The sequence below is a fragment of the Pipra filicauda genome, unplaced genomic scaffold (genome assembly GCF_003945595.2).
Source record: "Pipra filicauda isolate LSUMZ 115617 unplaced genomic scaffold, ASM394559v2 scaffold606_size451818_pilon, whole genome shotgun sequence".
Taxonomy (NCBI): domain Eukaryota; kingdom Metazoa; phylum Chordata; class Aves; order Passeriformes; family Pipridae; genus Pipra; species Pipra filicauda.
In genome coordinates this window covers 391987-414643 of record NW_024104761.1, presented here as the reverse complement: position 1 = coordinate 414643, position 22657 = coordinate 391987, and the positions used below count along the sequence as shown (strand labels likewise).

Genomic DNA, 22657 nt, shown 5'->3' with positions numbered 1-22657 from the left:
GGAAAAACTGGTCAGAGAAATCTCTCTGTTCTGGCCACAGTTCCCCAGTTCTGCTTTGAACAATTTTTCCTGCATTCCTGCAACATTCCTCATCATACCTACAACACATTAACAAACACAATTACATATAATAACACCACTACCATTAACAAACTTAACAACCTATTGATCTCAAAGTTTGTGCTCTTAACTCTGTGCTTAAAGATGTTTCTAAATATAGGGCTTATTCTTGAAAGCTTTTATTCAATCTAAAAACACTTCTGCAAATGGAACTTCATTCAACTTCGGGTTATGTGTCTTCTGTTTTTATTTCAGGTGTTTGTGTCCAAGTTGTTTGTGTATTTGTTCATATATTCACACACACACATCGCTTTCACTCATTCACTGTCACACGGTGGCCACCATCAAACAAACTTTCACTCAGACACACTTTTCAATTCCATTGTACTGGGTTTTATGAACTAAGAAACCATAATTATTCTCTAGTACCTTATAATGTCAAAGTTTCTCAACCAAACAGATAAAATTAACCAGATAGATTAACTTTCCCTTACCAATACTTCGTGAGTAATCCAAAGGTCATACAACACATACTTAAATTCTTACCCTCTATAACTTATATACCTCTTAACTTCTAAAATTATGTGCCTTAAAAGTACTAAAAGATTGTACTTTAATAATACTGAAGAGACTGTTAGCTACAACTTCTGGTGTTGTCACAGTCACCTGCAGGAACAACACCAACCTTGTTCTGAAGAACCAGCTTCTTCCCAAGGCCTCCTCCATCATGCAGATACCCAGAGAGCACCTGTGTGCAAAAGACTCCAACCCATGAAACACTTTGGCAGGTCAATAGAAGAGGGCTGTCCCCCTTCTCGCTTTGCAAAAGTGTGCTAAGAATTCTGGAATTATCAATCTCTATAACCTTTATGCCAATAACAAAAAATCTATAACAGTTCTATTTCATAACAGGGTATGCTACATACTATCTATATACTACTAACAATTCTGATCAAATTACACGTTAACATGTTCCAAAATGCTACTGTCATATTCTCATCTGGGTCAGGAGGGGTATTAATTCCATGATACAACCGATCCATTTCCCCAATGGTTCTGTCAGCTCCTGGTGTTCTGGAGGAAAGGATGGAGCTCTCTTAGCATCAGGTGCTGCTTGTGTTGCTTTGCTGATGACAACTCCCAGCTGTGTTACAAAAGTCATTTCAGTTGAAAAGTACAGATAGGTAATAAGTACAAAATAAGATACACGGGTAAAAAGAAAAGAATTCCCATAGATCATTTAGGCCTACAGTTAAATGCACCTCTGAAACTGGAACCCCTGATTTATGGAGAGCTGTGGGCAATTCTGTTCCCGTGGTGCTGCTGTAATCCTCCAAAGGATTAAATGAAATGATATTCCAGCCTTCCTGATGAATATCTATCCTATTTAACCCTTTGTCATCCTAAGAGGTCAGCTTTGCACTTCAAGCACGCTTGAGGAATCTTCCCTTCTGATGCCTTGGGAATTCAGCAGCTCTGTCCAGTTTTATGGACTGGGCTCAATTTTATGGACTATTTTATGGCCTGGATTAGCTCCCAATATGCACTAATTCCCTCAGAGAGATCCTATTCACCATCAATATGAGCTTGTTTAATGACTGAAGAAAAAGCTACATCTTTTATTACAATAAGAATCAACTGCAGTGAGATCTGGCCAGGACAGGAACGGCTTGAATGAGAACACACGAGGAGACTGAACTGCAGCTAAAAGCCAAAACTTTGCAGGAAGCTGAGCTATGCAAAGCAAAGGATGACCAGCAGCACTGGAGGGACAGCAATGATGTACAGAGCCACAGGTGCCACAAAAAAACCCTTCCAGAATATCACAAAATCACAGAATATCCTGAGCCGGAAGGGACCCACGACGATCATCCAAGTCCAACTCCTGGCCCTGCACGGAACCCCCCAGCTATCAAACCTACTGCTCAAGGGAAACAATTCCTTTAATGCCTGAGATCAGCTATGGAACTGTGATTTCAAAGGCCGAGGAGGAGCCTTCAAAGGGAACGGTGATGGTGCGGGTGAGGAACACTCTCTTCTTGTAGTGCCCGAAGTAGCGGATCCGGTACGTCCCCGGCTCTGTGCCAGCAGGGATGTGCCACTCGATGGTCACATTGCTCTGACTCAGGGAGCCTCTGGTCCAGTAAAACCTAGCAAACAAGCCAAAAACCTGCAGTCAGCAAGAAACCCCACTTTTCACTTGTTCCAGTGTCCCAAGAGCTCACTAAGTGGAATGAGACGAAAGCACTCCAGTTAAGGACATTTTAAGAGCTTCTTTTGACCTTTCCTCGTATTTTTAGGCTACCAGAGCAGCAGCCAACAAGCCAAGCCAAAACCCAGCAGGGCTGAAAAACAGCTGGAAACATGGGGATACAAGTCAGGGGTCTTTTTTGTAGATGAAGGATATTTCTACCCCTGTGTTCTTCCATTTCCAACTCCACATCACAACCCTGTACAACATCACCCCGTGAGCAACATTCACCAGCTCAGTCCTCCCTGTGCAGGGGGAATGCTAAGCAAAGAGGAGGAGTATTCACTACAAGTGAGATAAGCACCCCCATTTCAGGACCTTAATTAAAGGAAGGGGTTGAACAAAACATCTTGAATAAATTTTTTTCACATACCAGTCTTACTGAAATTGAAATTAATAATTACAAACATGAGTGGATGAAAAACTGACTTTTGGTGCAGCTCTGAAAGGTGACCCCACCTTTGCTGCTTAATGGATATTTTCCCTGAGGACTGACATCCCTAACCTCAACTTTTCTTTCTTGCAAACTTTGTAAATTGTTGTCTGTATCTCCTCTGTGATGTACAACAGACCCAGACAGCTTTTCCCGATGAAAATCCTCTGAGTCTCTCCTATTTTCCATTTGGCATCCTGTTCACCCACATGGTGTGACGGATGGATACAGGCTATGAACAAGCTGGACCCCAAACCTCCTGTAATTCTTGCCCTTCCTTCTGCATTTCCCAAACTTCTAAGCCTTCGTTGCAGCTGCCAGAGCCAAGGGGAACACCAGTTTTTGTGGTCTAGACAAGTTAACCACCCAAATACAGACTGATCCATCCCCAGAAAGCACCAACTGCAGGGTCAAGACTCTGAAATCAGGGAGCTCTGAAATTAAGGCCTTCAGGCTAAGTTTAAATTACTCCCTGGAGCCTGTGGAACAGTGAAATCTGCTCAGGGCACCCACCTGGTGTCCCAGGAGGCGTCGTTCTGCACCACTTGCCAGGTGCCTGAAGTGCTGGTGTGCCTCTCCACCGTCAGGAAGTTGTGTTCAGTCTGGAATAAAAATAGCAGAGTCAGCCAGACGCTGCAGGTACAGGCGTGTGCCCACCTCCTGTGTCACTGTAAAGTGGAGAAGGGCCTGTGCTTCTGCCTGCTTCACTGGCAAACGTGGTACTGACTGGCACTTACTGTGGTACTTACTTCTCTTTCACTGCCAAATCCCAGTTCAGCTAATAAATGATGCAAAGAACTTATCATTAAAAAGAGAACAGATAGGTGAGGTATTTGCTATCAGTGTCTGTGCAAGGGGATTGATGGGACAAATTCTTTTCTAATTTTCTTTGTTTTATTAAAATAATGCACCAAGCTGGCAGGATGGAGACTAAAGCCCACGTTTGCTGTGCCTGGATGGCACTGGATGGCACTGAGAGTGTCTGGCCTCACACACGGCGGGGTTGACTTTGCCTTCAACAGTGGGAAGAATTCATGAACAGCCCAGCGTGGCCAAATTCAGTTCTCTGCCCCAAAAGCACTCTGGTGGTGGGAATTCCCAAAGCACACACCTTCTTCTGAACCCCCAGCAAAGGAAAAAGCACTAACTAAACATCCACTGATCCCAGACATCCCCAGTTCCAGGGTGGCTGCGTCGCATTTACCGCGTTCTCCGCGGAGTTCCGGGGGTTTGCTCCCACAAAAGTCACTTCAGCAACTTCTCCCTGGGGGGGAAATTGAGATTTGTGTTATTTGTACTATCACACATTAAGAACATCCTTTGAAGATGCCATTTGAGGGTTTTAGGGGGGTTTTTTGTGCTATTTTGGTGTGTTTGGTTTGTTGTTGTTTGAAGTTATTTATAATTCCACTTGTTGCAACAGCAATGGACAATTTATGTTTTGAACTGGCATCCTGTGCCTTGCCATTCCACTTGTCCTGCTTGCTGGATAAACTCCACCATAAAACTGGATAAACTGGATAAACTGCACACAAAAAAGGGAGGAAACAAGTGAGGTTTTTTTGGAATGTCTCCCTGACTTACTGCTGGAGAGAGCAGTGAGATGAAAGTCCTTGCTCTGAACATCTTATCTAAATTTTGAGCACTGAAAACAGAACCATTTCCAACATTTTAATTTCATTTCATTTACATTCCACAGCAGAGGCATCAAAGGTGACCTGATTTCTGCTTGTAAAGAAATCACTGTGCAATATTTGCCTATTTAATCAACTGGTATTTTATTTTGAAGCAGAAGAGGAAATCTACTTCATGGTGAATAAAGGGCTTTTGTTTTCCTCTTGATTCACCCCTTTGGGTCCCATTCAGCACGATGACATTGGTATGAAAACACTCTGTCTCTGCCTTCTCAACCACGGCCACCAACAGAAACGTGTGGTCTGAGGGCACCACGACCCTTTAGGGAACACAGACCTTTTTGGGACAGGGGTAAGAGTTTAAAGGTGATTTCCTGAAGAGGTTTTAGTGAATCCCCGAGGCTCTCACCACTCTGTACTGCTGCCTCACTTCCTGCAGCACATCCCCAAATGTCTTGTTGGTGGGCGCGCGTTCGACACCGAGGGAGGGCAGCAAGGTCAGGTTGCCTATGTTGAAAAATGGGGGCTCTGGACCACGGGGCAAGTCCTGGGTGGTGTTCTGGGAGAAGGAAGACGTGCTTGTTAGACACACACAGACATAACCAGTGTCTCCCTGATGAGCCACATCCCTGCTGTGGCTCTATATCCCACACCACCGCTCGGGCAGATTTTAAGAATAATAAAGTGAGCGTAAAACCAAACTGGAGGATCTTGCTCTGCACGCAGGAGCAATCCCTGCAGGACACCCTGTTGCTGGCATCCCCTCAGACCCATCCACCAGAATATCCCAGGACTGCCCACCGGTCCTGCACATTCACATGGTCACACTGATCAGGGACGTCGCCAGTGGAAACACAGCAGAGGGTTTTTTTCCCTTTAGGTAAAAAAGCAGCAACTTCAGGCCATGCTGAAAGGTTGGAGGTACTTATTTCCCAAACTTTGACCTGAAAATCCCCTCGAATTTCTCAAGTGGCATGAGACCCCCATTACAGGAATTATCTTCATACCACGAGTGTTTCTCAAGAGAAGAGAGAGCAGCAAGCATTTGGCCTCACTGAGGAACAAATATAGGATTTAAATGTCTCCAGCAGCATGTGGCCTGTAGAAAAGGCTGATTACCGTGGCAATAGCCCTTGCAAGTCCTCTGTAGAGCTGGATGTAGGCAGAGAGGGTGTGTGGCCCATAAATAGTCGATGCAGCCTCATATCGTTGAACCTGGCGAAGGACAAATTGGGAAAAGGAGGCTTTGTGGTTTATACAGCCCATCCTACTGCACTAAGACAAGATCAGTGGTATATCAGGGTTTATTTACTGCCAGGGAGACAGTCCAACAACTGGCCAAAATATTTCTGCTGCAGTTCCAGGTGACTCTTCATTCTTTAACCCACGGCAAACAGGGAGGACCTGTTTGCTCTCCCAGTTATCACAGACTGTACTCTTTTTAAAGGCTTATGATGCTTCAAATTTTTGGGCTGGACAACCCCAGTTCTTCCAAACTCCCCTTCCAGTTTAAGGTTTCTAAACCCAAGGAGTCCAACCAATGGTCCACATCTTCCTCAAAGCACAACATCTACTTTGCCTTGTGGAGACTCAGAACTGTGTCAGGCAATGGGGCACTGCAATCCATGGTCACCTCACAGCCCTCCTGCTCCAAATCTTTCAGCTTTTTGTGGCAAAGTGCTCTAAACACACATAATTTCACACTAATTATCACCCCCATGCAGCCAAAAGCTGAGCTGGATTAAACACGTAAAATCCACAATTTTAACATTTACCTGGTATTCTTCATAGGTGGCAATGTAGTGGGTGTAGACATTGCACAGACCTGCAATTACCACATTCATCCCTGGTGTCCCATGGGAATCAAATTCCTGAGAAAGGAAAGAAAACACCTTGAAACAACTGTTTAATGCACAGATATATTACTATTGTTGTTATTGCTATTGAATCAATATTGTTATTATTGTTATGGTGCCTGGTATATTATTATTATCATCATTATCATTCTCATTATTCTCCTTTACCAGGATGGAATACAAAGTTACAGTGGGGAGAGGGCTGGATGCTCAGGACTGTAAACCTGCAAGTGCAATTTGCCTTTATTAACATCTCATATCCACCTCCCAAAGAAAAAGGGGGACACGTGACCTCCCATTCCAGTAAATTAAATGCATCTGAGGTTTTTTTGGCTGTATACCCCTAAAAAATCGTGACATATCTGTGAGAAAGGATCAGTGAGTTGCAGAGACAGCAGCTGAGATTATGATGGTGTTCAGGCTGCAGCCGAGGTGCACCAATCAAATGGAAAAATATATTTGCCTTTTTTTTTTTTTTGCAATTGTTCTCATGTTGCAAACTCCTGGTAGGGATTAAGGAGATAAAAATTCTCCATCCCACAGACAAAAGTCCTGCTAGCATCCTGCCTGGATCCCAGTGGAATTAGCTTGTGCTGGCTTAATGGATTGAAACGTGATGGGTTTGCTTCTTTTGGGGAGGATATTCATTCCTGCTGCATGTCAGAAGGCACATGCAAAGTCTGTCTGAAGCAGCTGTGAGAAGGAAGCAGCTGTGAGACACGAGACCCGTGGCCCCAGCTGGGAGGAGACAGGGGGAAAAGCAGAAGGCTCAGGAAATGGGAGGTTCCAGACATGCTGCGCTCGGGAGAAACCTCTTCCTCAGCAGCTTACACTTGTAACAGCTTCCCGCAGCCTGCGGCCAGACATGGTCCTAGGGCATGAAGGGAACAACATCAGGCTCCAGAAAGCATAAAATCCCAGAATCATTTTGGTTGGAAAAGCCCTCCCAGCCCATGGATCCCCCCTGTGCCCGATGCCCACCTTGTCCCCCAGCCCAGAGCACTGAGTGCCACGGCCAGGCCTTCCTGGGACACCTCCAGGGATGGGCACTCCAAACCTCCCTGGGCAGCCCCTGACAAGGCCTGACCACCCTTTCCAGCAACAAATTCCTCCTCCTGGCCAACCTGAGCCTCCCCTGGCACAGCCTGAGGCCGTTCCCTCTCCTCCTGTCCCTTGTTCCCTGGAGCAAAGCCTGACCCCCCCTTGCTCCCCCCTCCTGTCAGGGGGTTGCAGAGAGCAGGGAGCTAAAGCAGGAACCACTGGCTGGACTTGCAGCACCCCACCAGAAACTCCCACAGCACCTCCAGCACTGCTCAGCATCCCTTAAGGCCCCTCTGAGATAAGCTCAACCAAAGCACCTCGAAAGATTTCTCACTCATCACCACAGCCTGGGTGAAGCTGGAGACACCCCGAGACGGGGCAGAAATAAAGGTGCTGGAGACAAATCATTATCCTGTTCAGACTCTCACCATTGTACCACCAACAGTCAGTGCAGTTCATTATCAAAACTCAAATCAAAGTTAACAAGTTCCTTTTGTTTCACTGAACCTGCTGCATTTTGCCATGAACACTTAAAATTATTTAGGAAGCCTGTTTCCATCTCATTCATTCCCACAGTGAGTTTATATATAATCTTGGGGTACAATTTTTATCCTGCTCCCCCTTTCTACCTGCACACAGAACTACCACAGGGGGTTTGAATGAAATGCTGTTGGCTGCAATAAATTAATAAATGGACACATTTCTCTCCTGAAGGAATACCCACGTGAACTCTCCCGGAACAGCAACGATGGCCAGCGACCCGATGGCAGCGATCTGCACGTCCACCACGTCCGGGTGCCACGGGTGGGGCCAGGTCATCTGAGGGGGCAGAAAAAGTGGGTACAACAACTTCAGGATGGCAGGGAAAAAAAAAAACAAAACAGCTGGAGTGTTTTCCTTCCTCCAGTCATAAACCGGTTGGTAAGTTTATTTGTAAATTCAATTTGTTTGTAAAACACGTGAGAGTGTGTTTTAGTTCCACGGGTACGTCTGACCATCACAGTCACACAGGGCACGTGGAAATACTTTGTTTGGAAAAAAAACCAAACAAACAGGGTGTTGCCAGAGGGATAGCTTAAAGTAAAGTGGGTGAAACAAGGTCAGGGCAGCACCTATAAATCCCTCACCTACACGGAAAAAGGATAGAGCTGGGATTGATGAGGCTGAACATCTGATCAGGAGAGCAAAAGCAAACGAGTGAAGTCAGAGATCCTGATGGTGATGGGAAATGAGAGTTCCCTCTTCATCAGAATCATGGAATGGTTCAGGGTAGAAGGGACCTTAAAGCCCATCTCATTCCACCCCCTGCCATGGGCAGGGACACCTTCCATAGCCCAGGTTGCTCCAAGCCCCATCCAACCTGGCCTTGGACACTTCCAGGGATGGGGCAGCCACAGCTTCTCTGGGCAACCTGTGCCAGGGCCCTCCCACCCTCACAGGGAGGAATTCTTTCCTAATTTCTAACCTAAACCTCCTCTCTATCAATCTGAAGCCACTCCCCCTCGTCCTGTCACTACATGGTCTGGCAGAGGGGGAGTTCCACCCCGAGGGGGAGTTTCTCCTAGAAAGTGATGATGCTCAGGGAACCCTCGACCTAACCCTGACTCCCAACTGCCCCTTTGCAGGGACCTTGCCCAGACTCAGCACCATTGCAGCAGCCAAAACACACACACACAGAGCAGCATTTCATCTGAAAACAATGGCAAAAAAAAAAATGTTAGACAGAAATGAAAAAGCCAGTTAAAAGGAAATCGGGAACAAGAGCTCGAGGTTGGCACAGCTCCAGCAAATGAAATGCAAAATCCCACTGCAGCGAGCCAAAAAGAGGGGTTTTTTTTGGAGGAGCAATTTACTGGGGTCAAAGCATGAATGACAAAACCTCACATCAGAAGCAGGAGGTCTGCCAGAGCATCCATCAAATGTGATAAAGTTGTAAGAAAAAAGTGTAATTTCCTCTCAGTGACACAATTCTAGATGGAGGAGGCGGGTGGGAGGAGCTGGGACCTCTTTTTAGGGGAGATGAGGTGAGGAGTTGATTGAACACAAAGTGACAGAAGGAAAGCTTTTAAGGAGACTGGTGAAAGGAATAACAATCATCCAGATGGCATCCTCTAAGTGCTCTAAAGGACCTTGGACATGATCCCACTCCACTGCAGTGCATTTGTCTTAATGCCAAGGGAACATCAGGTGGGAAATGGGGCATCAATTTTCATTTAAAGTTGTAAGCAGGATTTTGGGAGGGCTCAGTAAGAACAAACACCAAGTCCTGCCCAGGATGGAGCAGCCCCGAGCACGGGGATGGGCTGGGACCAACGGAGCAGTGGCTCTGCAGAGGCTGGGCCTGAGAAATAACCCGTCCCTGTGGACAGGGACATGTGCTGAGGGCTCTCCATCCTTGCTGACTGTCCCAGCTCTTCTGGACATGGCCCTGAGCAACCTGCTGCAGCTGCAGTGCTGGTCCTGCTGGGAGCAGGATCATGCTGGGGAACCTCCCTCCAGGGTACTTCCAGCCTGAGCCTGCTGTGACTCTGCCCATGGACGAGCAAGGCTGGCATCAGTCCATGTTGCAGCTCACAGAACTATCAGACAGTTGCACAAATGTGACAGAAAAGCAGAGAAGTCAACAGGACGTTTCCAGAGGAAGCCACGATCGGAAGAAACCTTGGAATGTAACAGTGAGGAAGGTGGGCAAGTTGGTTCAGTCCCCAGAGTTCCCAAAGGCCACAATGATGAGTTGGTTCATTTTGCACGGATCAGTCTGTCCTATGACAAGAGGAAAGGTCCTCCCATGGATTAAGGCAGGGAACAAATGGCAGGACAGAAGAAAGAAACACCCAGAGCTATTAAGATCTGAGCAGCCACAGAGGATGGGTGTCCTGGAGCCAGAGACTGCTGGGAGGCAACGCTGAGCCCCACACACTGCTGGCTTTCCCTGACCTCATGCATTTTCCCTGTGCATCCAGCTCAGGGCTGTTTCACAGGCAGAGAATTAGGCCAGGGTAGATCTTCAGTTGGATTTTTTTGGCCCTAATGAGAGCGGGAAGTGTGGTCTCTCCTCCTGGGACACATGGAAAAGATGCTCTGAAAGAGGAAAACTTCCACCTCTCTCACTCTGATGCAAACTAATGCCAACACTTATTCTTGTTTTCTATTTTCATTCCTTCAGAGCCCCTGCAGCTCCCTCCGTGTCCTTCACCGTGTGGGCTGGCACAGACAACTCCTGTAGCCCCCTGACAAATCTGTCAGGAATTTGGGTCTGTGAAGGATTGCTGATCCCAGCCCAGACCAGCAATCTCTGCACTTCCCAGGGCACACAGCGGTGTGTGTCCTTACCTCTCCCGTGCTGAAGAGGATTGGCTTGGGTTTGTGGCAGGCTTTTGTTTCATTTGATGGCTCTCCCAGCAGCTGGTCCCGGATTTGATCCCAGAACGGGTCACCTTCTACTGCACCTTGAGGGGGAAACACCTTTCAAACACTGTTCATCAGCTGCCCCAGCAGCTCTCAGACAGACACGACCCCCTCCCTGCTCAGGTGGGGTGGGATATTCCTCAGTGGATTCTGACCATCCCCCTTTCCTGGGGTGGTTTGAAAAGTTGAGCTTTAGCTCAGCTGAGCTCCATCTTGGCAGGCTTCAGGTAATGAGAACAAATGAGAAAGAGTGTCCCAAATCCAGGTCTTCCTTCTCCCCACTCCCCATCCAGTGCTCTCCCTCCTTCAGGGCATGGCCATACCCTCCTTCTCCAGGAGCTTCCTGACGCACACAGACAAACCCGCAAGGGGGCTGTAAGGTCACACCTTCCCAAAAACATCCCTTTGGAGGCTGTGGTTCCACCAGCAGCTGATGCTGCCAAGTGCCTCCAGGGAGTTCAGTCTGTGTGGGGGATGCCCCGTGCCCTCCCTGTTTGTCCAAAGCCACAGTGACACCTGCCCCCCAGGCTACCTTGGGTGAAGTTGAAAGCGCCCACGCCATCGATGGTCCCCGCGGCAAAGCTGTGTCCTAGGGCTGGCTTACACGTTTTAACCTGGATCAGGCAGGGAGAAAAAAAAGGGAAAAGGGATAAAACCCAGCTCCCCTCGGCGTGCCAGGTCCTGCTGTGGGACTCTGGCCTTTCTTCCTGCCTGGCCCCCGTGTCCCAGCAGCCGCCGCTCTCACCGTGTGCGTGGCATTGAGCTCCACCGACACGTCACTCATGTTCACCCACTGGTGGGCTGAGCTCAGGGGCCCCGTGACCTCCTGGGAAGCCTTTTCATACAGCTCCTAAGGGACACACAAGGTGGAAAGCCTTGAGGAAGAAGCAGTCAGGAGGCCGGCCCTGCTGAGATACAGCCACGTGGATTATTCCTTCATTCTGTTGACGCCTTCCCATGGCCTCTTCCAGGTGTAAAAGCAAGAGCGTCTTTCCCAAGCTCACAAGGTGTTTCTATCACCCCATCTCTACATCCTGCTCGCCCTGAGCCCTGCAAGCTCTCCCTGTCTCAGGGAGGGAGGACACCCTGTGGTCAGCAGTTTTACACATGCCTTTCTTTTACAGCTGAAACAGGCACCTCTTTCACAAGGGTGGCAACTTCTTGTTCCTGGTGCCACCCTTTGGCATTTCTCACAGCTCAGACCAACCAGAAGGAGAGTTTCCTACGAGAAAGAAGCACTTTGCTGTATTCATTGCTCAGATGTGCCTGGACTTTACCATGTATTTAGCACAGAGGTGACAGCTAAGCCAGTCAGCTCTTCAGGGAACAGTTTGCCAGCCCACGTGCCTCGGGTTGGGACACAGAAAGTGCTGCCAGAAGCTGTACAGCTTAATGATGTTCCTGGAAGGAATTGAGGGCGCAGCCTTCGAAGGTCAGGAGTCCGAGGTGTTGAAAACAACTGCAGTGTTTCCCCTCTCTGTTTTACACACACCAGGACGCTCTGACTGGGACAATCTTGCAAGTCACGATCAGCCTGGAGTGACTTCAGGGCAAGGATCTGAAATGGTGATTAAAGGAAACCACCACCACCAAGCCTCCTGCTGGACACGTTCCAGTTCCTACCAGCTGCTGTCCCTGAAACATTGCCAAAAACTCTCCTTGCACTGACTGCTCTCACATTACACGAAGCCATGGGAGGGGAACCAGTAAAGTCAGGTGGCTTTTGAGCCCTCAGGTGACACAAGGGAGCCCATAGGATGGAGGACACCGGCTGAGTAAATGCAAAGCCAAGCAGGGCAAGGTGAGTATCTTCCATGGGTGTTTAATCTGGCACATTTTAACTCACATTAGTGTTAGTTTAGGAGTGTGATGCCGACAAGTGGCCTGTGGTGGTGTCTCTGAGCTCTTCCACCTCTGAGATGTGTGCATGGGAGGGAGGGGGAGATGGGAAGGGGCAAGATCTACATTATATCCCTATAAGGAATACTGAGATTAAAACCCAAACTGATATTTTGAAATCACAACACCTACAACGATGTATCTAAATATGTGCTAATGTATCTGAGTGTGTGCTTTCTGTTCTAAATTTAGGTGTCTAGTCAGATATGTTATACCAGAAGAAGTTTTTCACTACCATTACGATTTCATACACTGCCCTAAGTTTAACAAATTCCAGGCTCTGAGGTCTTCTGATGGCAATAGACAGAAAGATCAAAAAAACCTCATTTACCCATTAAAAAAAAATAATCAAAAAACTTTTCCTTAAGCATATAAATGTGGACTTCGGAGTAATTTACATCTACAAACATTCACAGAAGACAGATAATGTCGAATATAGAATACCCTGAGCTGGAAGGGATCACTGAGTTGTTTAAATGAACGTGCATTCCTGTCATAACAAGCTCTCACACACACTCGCAAAGCGAAATATCACTTACCCTTGCTCTTGAGTAGATATTTTGCCCTATAATCCTTGTACTCTCAAACATGTCCTTCCCGGGACCCTGGGCCATGCACATGGCTGCCTGTGGAGAAATTGGTTGAAATGGCAGCGATCAGTCCCCACGGAGAACACGGGGCACTGCCGAGCGGGAGAGCTCACGAGGGCTCGTCCTGCCGTGGGAACTGATGGCCTCCCGCCAAAATCGGGCACTGGGTTCCTGCACTGACCCAGGCAGCAAGGCAAACTGCAGGAAATGGGGTGTCTGAGGCACAACAGGTAGGACACACTCACCCCTCCGACGGGGCAGGAGCTCTGGGGGTTGTCGCACGACTCGCCTGTGTTGGCGCAGGTCGGGCCGCGGGTGTTGGGCGACACATCTCCCAGGTTGGAGGAGGCGAAGGCGGCAACGAAGGAGCCCTGCCAAACCCAGAGGTGCTCAGAGGGGCTTTGGAGCCTCTCAGTGAGTGCAAACACCCCCTGCAGCCTTCCCTGGAGCCGGTGTTACCACCAGCTGGTGAGCCCGTGATGCTGCTGAGCATTTCCGAAGCAATGCTGGACATTTCTGGGAGCACTGAAGTGGGGATTTATGTATATCAAAGGGGTTGGGGGCAGGAAGAGCAAGGGAGAACTGGACACCCAGAAAGCAATTGCCATTTCAGGGTGGCCTTCAGTCTGCTTTGGTATCCAGACAGTGTTTCTCCATGTCCCTCTTGTGTCTCAGTGGCAGCTCTTCCCTCCACGTCCCCAGTTTCTCGTGTTACTGATCAGATGCCAAGTGATCATTGTAGCACCTTCCACGGAATTATTTTTTTCCTGCCAGGCTTTCACCGTGACTGATTTACAGGGTGAGAGCTATTGGATCTGCAGGAGTTAACATCAAGCAGTACCTGTCAGAAGCAAAGCTGGTTGCACACTGAGCACTGGCTGAATTCAGCTCTCACAGATATTTCATTTCCCACCCACTCTTTCAGAGCTGGGACATGTCAACACCAACTATTCTGATATATTATCGTCTCTTAATTCATTTCCTTGTAAGGCTCCTAGACACAATGTGCCAAATATTGAATCCTGCAAACACTTCTTAGCGTGTCAACTTCCACTGACTTGCACCTGTAATGATGCACTAAAGCTGAGTCTTGTTAAAAGCTTTTGGATAATCCACAAAAAGAAATACTTGCAAGCAGGAATTAGGAAGACTTCCTCTACTTTCCATTTTTTGCCGTGAACCACACGTGTTCCCAGAGTATTAAAAGAGAAACTGGGCAAGAGTTTCTAGGTACCTGCTGGAGATACACCCAGGACAGCCTCTTGATCAATTCGTGACACAAAGTACCTGTGAGATGGGTTCGTGTCCACAGCAACATCTCAGAGGAAATAATGTTTTTAAAGGAGCTGTGTTTGCACACTTCTGGGTAAATGCAAATCACAAGGCAGAACTGGCTGGAAGCCAGGAGAAAGAAGTGGGGCTGAGCACAGGCTTGATGCCACCCCACAGATGCAATGGATGTATCCCTCTGGATCAAGTATCCTGCACATGTCTTGCTAGTATAGAATCCTGGAATGGTTTGGGTTGGAAGGGAACCTAAAGCTCATCCAGTTCCAACCCCCTGCCATGGGCAGGGACACCTCCCACCAGACCAGGTTTTTCAGTGCCCCATCCAACCCGGCTTTGAACAGTGGCAGGGATGAGACAGCCACCACCTCTCCAATTTCCAACAGTCTAATCAAAACAAATGTGGTTTATTATTTAAGTCTAAATAAATGCCACTGATTACTAGTTTGGAAAGGCAAGAAAACACCTTCCAATTTCTCTCCTCTAGAGGATGAGAGTAATTAAATCACAAGCGTTCAGTTTTGTCCTCCTTTTTCTGTGTTTATCCTTCACTGTTTGAAAGAACCCGCTTTGGCCCTTGCAAAGCACCAGCCACCCCCTCCGTGCTGCAGCCCTTTTCCACCCATTATTTCCAGCAGTCTGAAAGCACTCCCACCTCTCCAGGGAGCATTCCCTTGTTCTTGTCCTGCTCGAACAGGTAGGACGCGTAGCCCACGTTGTCGCTGTTCACGAGGTGGTTTGTGTTGTTCATGCTGACGGGGTGCACAGCAAACCAGCTGGGGGGGAGGCACAGGACACTCATTGTTCAGGCTGTGTGTTGGCAGCTGGCCTGTTCAATCTATATATTTGCAGTCGACCTATGGAATTTTCTTTGGGAGAACACAAACACAGACTCCAGGTACTTAGGGATGGATTAGCAAGGGCAGAGTACTCCCATCCTCTCCCAGCCAGGAGGGTGCATGGCTATGACAGTCCAGGTCTTGAGGCCACAAGAATTTGGCAGTTCAGACCCGGACTGACTCTTTTACTAATCCAGAAGATTGTGTTCTGCAGAGTTTTTTTTATTTTCTTACTTCAAAGAAACAAGGAGGAGTCAACGATGTAAAAGAGGGGGGAAAAAAAGAACGCCTTCATTCTTACAAAAAAGAATGAGGATACGAAGGAAAACGTGCTGCTTTGGTGGTCAGTACCTGATAAGGCCTAGCTCTTGTCCATCCTCGTCTACCATCTTCAGAATCACCATTTCTTTATCTGTGTTGGATGAATACCTGGATGAAAACAAAGCAGGGAAACCTCATTAGCACCAGAGCTGTAGTCACACTCTGCAGTGCTCTGACATGTTAAATCTCCACTAGGCTGAACAAGGAAATAAAAAGGTTATGCCAGGTATTACCAGAGCACAGTGAGACCTTAGAGAGGCATCTGAAAACAGCTGTGAAGGGAAGGGAAGAGTTATGGTTGTCCTCAGGCGCTGCTTCTCCAGGGAATGGAGAGAGCAGCTCTCTCCAGATACAAATTCATGCACCAAGGGTAGCACTTCAGTGCCATCTGAATATTTTTTTTAATAAATAAAGCATAAGTTCATATCCTTAACCAATGTCTCACATGCTTGGAGAGCACAACTTTCAAGCCCACTCTTGAAACAGATGTTTGGGGACACACCCAGGAGCCCAGGATGGCAACAGCATCATTCTGCCACATCTCGACTCCACATTTCCAACCCTCCCACGAATGACCAGAAACACCAACTGCCAGATGGCTGCTCATGGTCCCAGCTGAAGGATTCTCTTCGGGGCTCTGTTTCCTTCCTGCCTGGGGAGCTTTTACCTGCTTCGCTCGGATGCTGGATTGGCGAGATAGGAGAAAGGGCTTCGGTTGATCTGGCTGTTTTCTACAGTGCCTCTGTTTATAAAAAGCCTTCCTCTCTTCATGTTCTCGTGTGCTATGTCTATGCTCTGGAAAGCAGGAAGACAGGGAATATTAGTCCATGTCTGTAAGACATGCATGAGATTATCTAGAAAAACCTCTCTCTTTCCCTTCCTAGTTGCCCCCAACCCTTTATTGGGAGTTTGGGGGTGCTTATTTAATTTTTTTTTTCCTTAAGCAGCCTAAAATTCTAGAAAACCATATTTTGAAGCTACTCACAATCGTCATAAAAGAAAGAATGTAAGGCTTTCTGATCTGGCTTCTCTGGCAGACACAACCCCCCCTCCAAGTGTGTTTAAGACTGTAGCATTCAGAGGTGCTGCCACAACCATCACAGCCAGAGCTCTGTTAGTCCCCACCAGGTCAGACGGGGTGACACTGACCTTCACGATGCCATTCACGATCGAGTTGAGGGCTGGTCTGATGAGCCCTTTGCTCGTGATCCAGAAGAGGGTGTACTGGAAGTACCCCGCTGGCCCCGAGTGCGTGTGGGTGCCGCTGAGGATGACGTTGTCCTGCCGGTACAGGTCACCGTACTTGCTCTTCAGTCTCTCGAGCACCTAGGAGGAAGGACGTGGTCTTAAAAAGCCCTTTTTCGTGCCTAAAATCTATAGAGATTTGTGCCAGCCCTTGCAAAAAACCCCAGCCATTCATCCTCCTCCTCCTCACTCCTCTCTTTCTGCCTGATACTCCCGTGTTGGTGGCACAAGTAGGTTACAGTTGTTGACTCGGCAAGAGCCTCAAAATAATAAAATCTGGTAAGTGAAGACCTCTATGGCCAACCTGAAGTGAATCCCAGATCATCCAAGGAGTCCACAGTTCTCCAGCGTCTCCCTCTCTCCTCTGTGCTGCTGGAGACCCAACATTACACAGTCACCATGATCATGTATTCCTGATTGCAATGGACTCCTGATAATTTTTCCACTAGGAGAAGCATGGGCAAAGTGCAGTCTGACTTGGTGAGGAATCAACAGCTCCTCTGCCTCAGAGACACAGGATCTCTCCAAGAAGGTGCTGCAGGGAAATCCCAAAGCAAAGGGCCCACGTGCTGCCGAGCTGGGTGTTATTTATTGATGACTATTAATGCATAACCCTACATAAACTATAACCCTCGTGCAAACACCAGCAAGAGCCCACCCTGTGGCAGCCCCTCACTTGCAGCCACGTACCTCCAGCCTCACTCTCTGGGACACCATCCCTATGTCAGCGCTGACGAACACCACCCGCCGGGAGCCGTCGGGGTCTGCCACGATGAAGGCTCGGCTGTAGAGGCGTGTGAGGAGCCCACCAGCCGCCTGCTCCGGGTTGGCATAGCCCATCTGCAAGGGGAGAGCTCCCTCAAGTCCACCCAGCCAAAATAACGAGTGATGCATTCAGCTGCATGAACTTCCCCGAGCGTCAGAGGACTCATTCAGCACAGAAACACTCCGAGCTGCCACTCTGCCCCGCCCTGTGAGTGCAAGGATCACAGAGTGGTTTGGGTTGGAGGGGACCTTAAAGCTCGTCTCATTCCAACCCCTGTGCCACAGGAACACCTTGCACTAGACCAGGTTGCTCCAAGCCTCAAAGAAATGTCACCAGAAATGTTTGCAGAGGACACACTTTGTCGAGGCAAAGGCTCTGAACTGGAAACCCTGCAAAAAGTGCTGCTGGGTGATGAACAATCAGTATTTTGCCAACCCCACGTTCGATTCCCCCAGCTTACCAGGGGAACTTGTGCCACTGGTCCCGTGCAGTCAGCTCGACCCACGCCCAGCAAGTAGTTTGCTGTTTCTGGTATGTCGATGGAATCTGTAAGAACAATAACCAGCAGATCAGTGGACACATGAGGGAGCAGAACTGGAGATAAAAGAGGCAACCCAGCTTTGTTCAAGAGAATCCACACCTGAAACCTGCTGGACATCCCCAGAGGACCCAGCAGACAAGGGGGTCTAGCTGAGTCCTCTGCTTGGGTTTCCAGTGGGCTGTCGATGTGGTCCAAGGGTGCTGAGGCTGTGAAGGCATTTGGGGTGGTAAAGGGTGGAGCAGGCATGAGGAACTACAGAAGGAGGTCACAAGATGGTGTCACTGGACCATGGAAAATGTGTGGGGACACACAGCGAGGGGGAAACAAGCCCAGGGTTGCCAATTAAACTCTCCAAGCCCATCACCACCACGCAGGAAACAGATCCAAGGGTGCAAGTGCTGCTTCACACAAAAAAATCAGCTCAGCAGTGGCAAGAAAAAGGGGATGGCACGTCAGGAGCTGCTGGGAAGGACCAGGGAAGAAAAAACATCCACATGTTTCCCTGGTGCCTCCAACACACCCTGCGTCCAGTGCTGGTACCCTGGTCCTCCTCAAAAAAATTGAAGCAGAGCCACTTGAAGCTCAAAGAAGGGAAAAGCAGCTCTGGGCAATGACCTCCAGGCAAATGGTGAGGAAAAGTAATGCCAAAGGAGGTCATGTCTCGCCCCAGCCATCGTGAAGGTGCAGAAATCCTTACAGGATGGATAAACTCAGGGAAGAAAAGCCATGGAGGGCTATAAAATAATAATAATAATAAATAAATAAGGTTATCTGCATCTCAGGAAATCCCAGAGCCACAGATCACTGGAGGCTGAGATAATCCTGTGGGAAAATATTGAATATTTCTGTTCTCACAGCCTTCCCCAGGCAGCTGCTGCTCTCAAGGCAGGACACTGGGATTAGGGGATGCTCGGTCTTCCCAGTCTGGCCTTTCCTAGGCTGTCACCGAAACCAGAGAAGTGAAACACTCACACTGGCCACAAACTGGCCATTTCTGTGATTTAAATTGTCATCAGTGAAATGGGTCACCCATTAAAACTACCCTGCCTCCACCTCCTCCCCTTCTCCCTCCTCCTACAACACGGAGGAGAATCACTTGCGCAGAACTCTCCTGTGTTCCAACCCAAACCCACGAAGGAAGTGTGAACTGCAGCCAGTCTGAGATCAAACTCTAGGAACTGGAAGGTCCCACTGATGACGTGTCAGGCAATGCCCTGTCCAGGGGCAGAGTGAACTTGGGGCAGCCCCCAGCACCTGCCCTGTGCCCGGGGATGGGGTTGGAGACGTGAAGGGGCTGTGATGGGATGGCAGCAGCTGTGAAGCCCCTCGGTGCAGTGCCAGGAGGGAGGGGCTCTGCAGAGAGAGGGAAGGATGTGTGGATCCCTGCAGCCCCACCACACCCAGGGCTGTGCATCCATGCAGGTGCTCCTGCCAGGTCTGACCACCCTGCTGAGGCTGGGCCCAAGGCCCGTGCACAGAGGTGGTGATGAAGGCTCAGCAGTGCCCCTCTGTTGGTGTCTCTTTAAATGGCTGCACTGGACACACACTGGAGCAGCGTGGGAGGGTGGGACTGAAGAAGCTCAACTTGCCATTGCTGCGTTTGTTGAGGAAGTGGAGGACGAGGAGCACCACGGTCAGCGTGACCATCAGCACCAGGCACACGATGAGGATCACCCGCAGGCACGAGGAGCAGCACTTGGACCTCTGCCCAGACATGGTGGGAGCACTGTGAAAGCACAAAGGGACGGATGGGACAGCCCCAGCCTCGGGCACAGCACACCCAGAGCACACATCCCACCCTCCAAGAGCTGCTGAGGGTTTGTGTCCCCCATCCCAGTGCCAGAGCAGCAGAGATAAGGATGGGAAGTGCAGGTTGGCTTTTCAACCTGCTTAAGACAGCAGAAATATATCTCCTGGGAGCAGCAATCACTCCCTGTCACGAGGCCTGATAGGACAGGGCGAGCACCCAAATTACTGACCCCACATTTCCCAGAACACTTTGCTCACCCTTCCCAAGGAATCTTTTAAATAAACTCCACAATATTCCCCCAGACTCCACGTTCACCAAGTGCCTGGAGGAGATGCTGCAGCCTGAAGCCTCACAGCTTTGCAGTTGCTCACATGCTCAGAGCACATCAATATTGTCACCATAATAAAGGTCAGTTTAATAACCTCAGCATGAGAAGAGCACAGCCCATTGCAGGTCCAAGTGCAAATCTCTCCTGGCTGGAAAAAGTGCTGGCTTTGACAGCTTTCCCAGATAAGAGCCTACGTACAGATGCTGGATTTCTTCAGCATATAAAAAAGTTTGCTTTTGGATATTATCCTTCCTTCTTCTATAAAGAAGGAAGCTTTATTTTGGGTTAAAAACAGAGGCTTGGTTTGGGTTAAAGATTAACGAGAAAAATCATGCAAAATACAGCTATGGGAAAATATGCTGTTTCCCTCTCTGATTTGTCCTGCTCTGGTAGCCCAAAACTGCACCCAAAAATTCAGGCTTGACCAGTGGGAACTGACACTTGGAGCTAAGATGTGCCTTTTGCCCTTCCTGTGAACACCTGCACGAGGTAGGAATTAACCTTTAAAACAGCTTTGGATGTTTCCGTGTGTCCATAGATGTCTTAGCAGATCAAACTTACTGCTGATCCCATCACTCTGCCTGTGACCCAACCACGAATCTGCTCCAAAGGGTTCCTTGTTCAGAGCAGGGAGGGGGATCTCTGTCCTTGGGGATGCCCCCAGCTCACCTGGACACAGCTCCAAGCAGCCTGTGGCACTGGCACTGCAGTGAGGGAGATGGGGAAAATGGACACCCAGAAGAGGGGAAGGCTCCAGGGAGACCTGAGAGCCCCTTCCAGGGCCTAAAGGGGCTCCAAGAGAGCTGGAGAGAGATCTGGGACAAGGGATGGAGGGAAGGAAAAGGGGGAACAGCTTCCAACTGCCAGAAGATGGGATACTGGGAAGGAATTGTTCCCTGGGAGGGTGGGGAGGCCCTGGCACACAGAGAAGCTGTGGCTGCCCCTGGATCCCTGGAAGTGTCCAAGGCCAGGTTGGAGCAACCTGGGCTAATGGGAGGTGTCCCTGCCCATAGCAGGGGGTGGAACGAGGTGATCTTTAAGGTCCCTTCCAACCCAAACCAGCCTGTGAGTCTGTGATGATCCTGTGATTAGAAAGGGAAGAGTGAGGCAGAGCCTCTGATTCTCCTGGAGGTAACATTTGCCTTAGGGTGAGTCTGTCAGGGGGCTTGGGAAAGCTCCTGCCTTCAGGTTATTCCTCATAGGAATGTGCCCTGGAAACAAGGGACCTGCAGAAAACAACTGCTGAAATGAGCATTTATGGGCTTGGGAAGGTTGCAGTGAGAAACAACAGCACCAGAGAGCCAAGTGGTCACCTAGACTTGCTCTAGGTGACCTTTCTCATCAGCTTCTTTTGCCCTGGTGAGCTACAGCAGTTGTCATCAGGGCTGGATTTCACACAGGAAATGTTCTAGTGGCAACAAAGCTAATACTACAGGTTTCCTTCCTCCTGTTTTAATTCTCCAAGTGTGGCATTGGCAGCCAGGCTTGGACACGCACAGCGCCAGCCTCAAACCCATCAGCACCACACACAGTGACAGTGCTCATTATCCCACTGATCCAACCCAAATAACACCAAAAAGAAATAAACATTCATCCCATGGAACCCCGCTGGAATCTCGTGCAAACCTCCCCGAGTTCCCTCACCTGCTCCAGTGGCCAGAGGAACGTCTCCCAGCTCCAGACCTGCTCCAAGCTGAAAAGTTGAGCTTGGAAATCGTTGCTGTATGACCCCGTGAGTCAAGCACTGCACAAGATAAGAAGAAACCAATCAATAATTTCTACCCCACAGGGAGGTGAGAGGATTTTTTTTTCCCTGGTGTGTTTATGTTGAGTTAGGGACAGCACCTGCCTCTCTAAAATAACCTTCCTGGGATTGCACTGATCAGCTCTGGTGCACGAGGAATTCGGGAACAGGACTCTTTTCCTCCTCTTTGCTTCATCACCGCTTGATGGAATTCCACAGCCTGTGGAATGAGGGCTGCTTCCCAGTCTGGCCATGACTCCTAATCCTCACAGGAGATTGCTCCTCAGGGTTTCCAAACTCCAGCAGAAGAAGAACTTGAGAGCAGGATTGTATTTTAAGTGTAAAATAATATATTTTTATTTATTAAATTTGTTAAACCCGAGCTTTTTCCATCTGTTTTCCCCTCAAATCCCAGACAGGTCTGGATAAATTCACCAGCTGCTAAAGCATGCCTTATCCAAAGGGTTTTGACAGTTTGCTCCTCCCAAATATTACAGGACCCAGCCCATCCCTCAGATGTGGTGGCAAGGGAGAGGAAAGCTCCAACTAGCCGTTCCCCTTTCTCCCTCCAGCATCCATGTGCTTTGTTTGGGAATTCAAGGCTGGGATCACCTCTGACGTTTTCCATCCCAACTCGGGAGTTTCAGTTTTCCTCTTTCATCCC

The 22657-nt window shown here is 48.8% G+C and overlaps 1 protein-coding gene across 1 annotated transcript; it reads right to left on the bottom strand.

The window, feature by feature from the left end:
• Positions 1–1913: 1913 nt before the first annotated feature.
• Positions 1914–22247, bottom strand: ASAH2 (N-acylsphingosine amidohydrolase 2). The gene is made up of 21 exons (XM_039388081.1): positions 22095–22247; positions 21894–21993; positions 18091–18176; positions 17555–17704; positions 16769–16945; positions 16287–16414; positions 15650–15727; positions 15115–15235; positions 13418–13543; positions 13122–13208; positions 11429–11533; positions 11216–11297; positions 10609–10724; positions 8000–8094; positions 7066–7105; positions 6154–6249; positions 5498–5593; positions 4788–4937; positions 3949–4008; positions 3258–3346; positions 1914–2210 (listed from the first exon to the last, which is right to left on the bottom strand). The coding sequence occupies exons 1-21, from the start codon at positions 22245–22247 to the stop codon at positions 2021–2023; spliced, it is 2325 nt and encodes a 774-aa protein (XP_039244015.1). The 3' UTR covers positions 1914–2020.
• Positions 22248–22657: the final 410 nt, after the last annotated feature.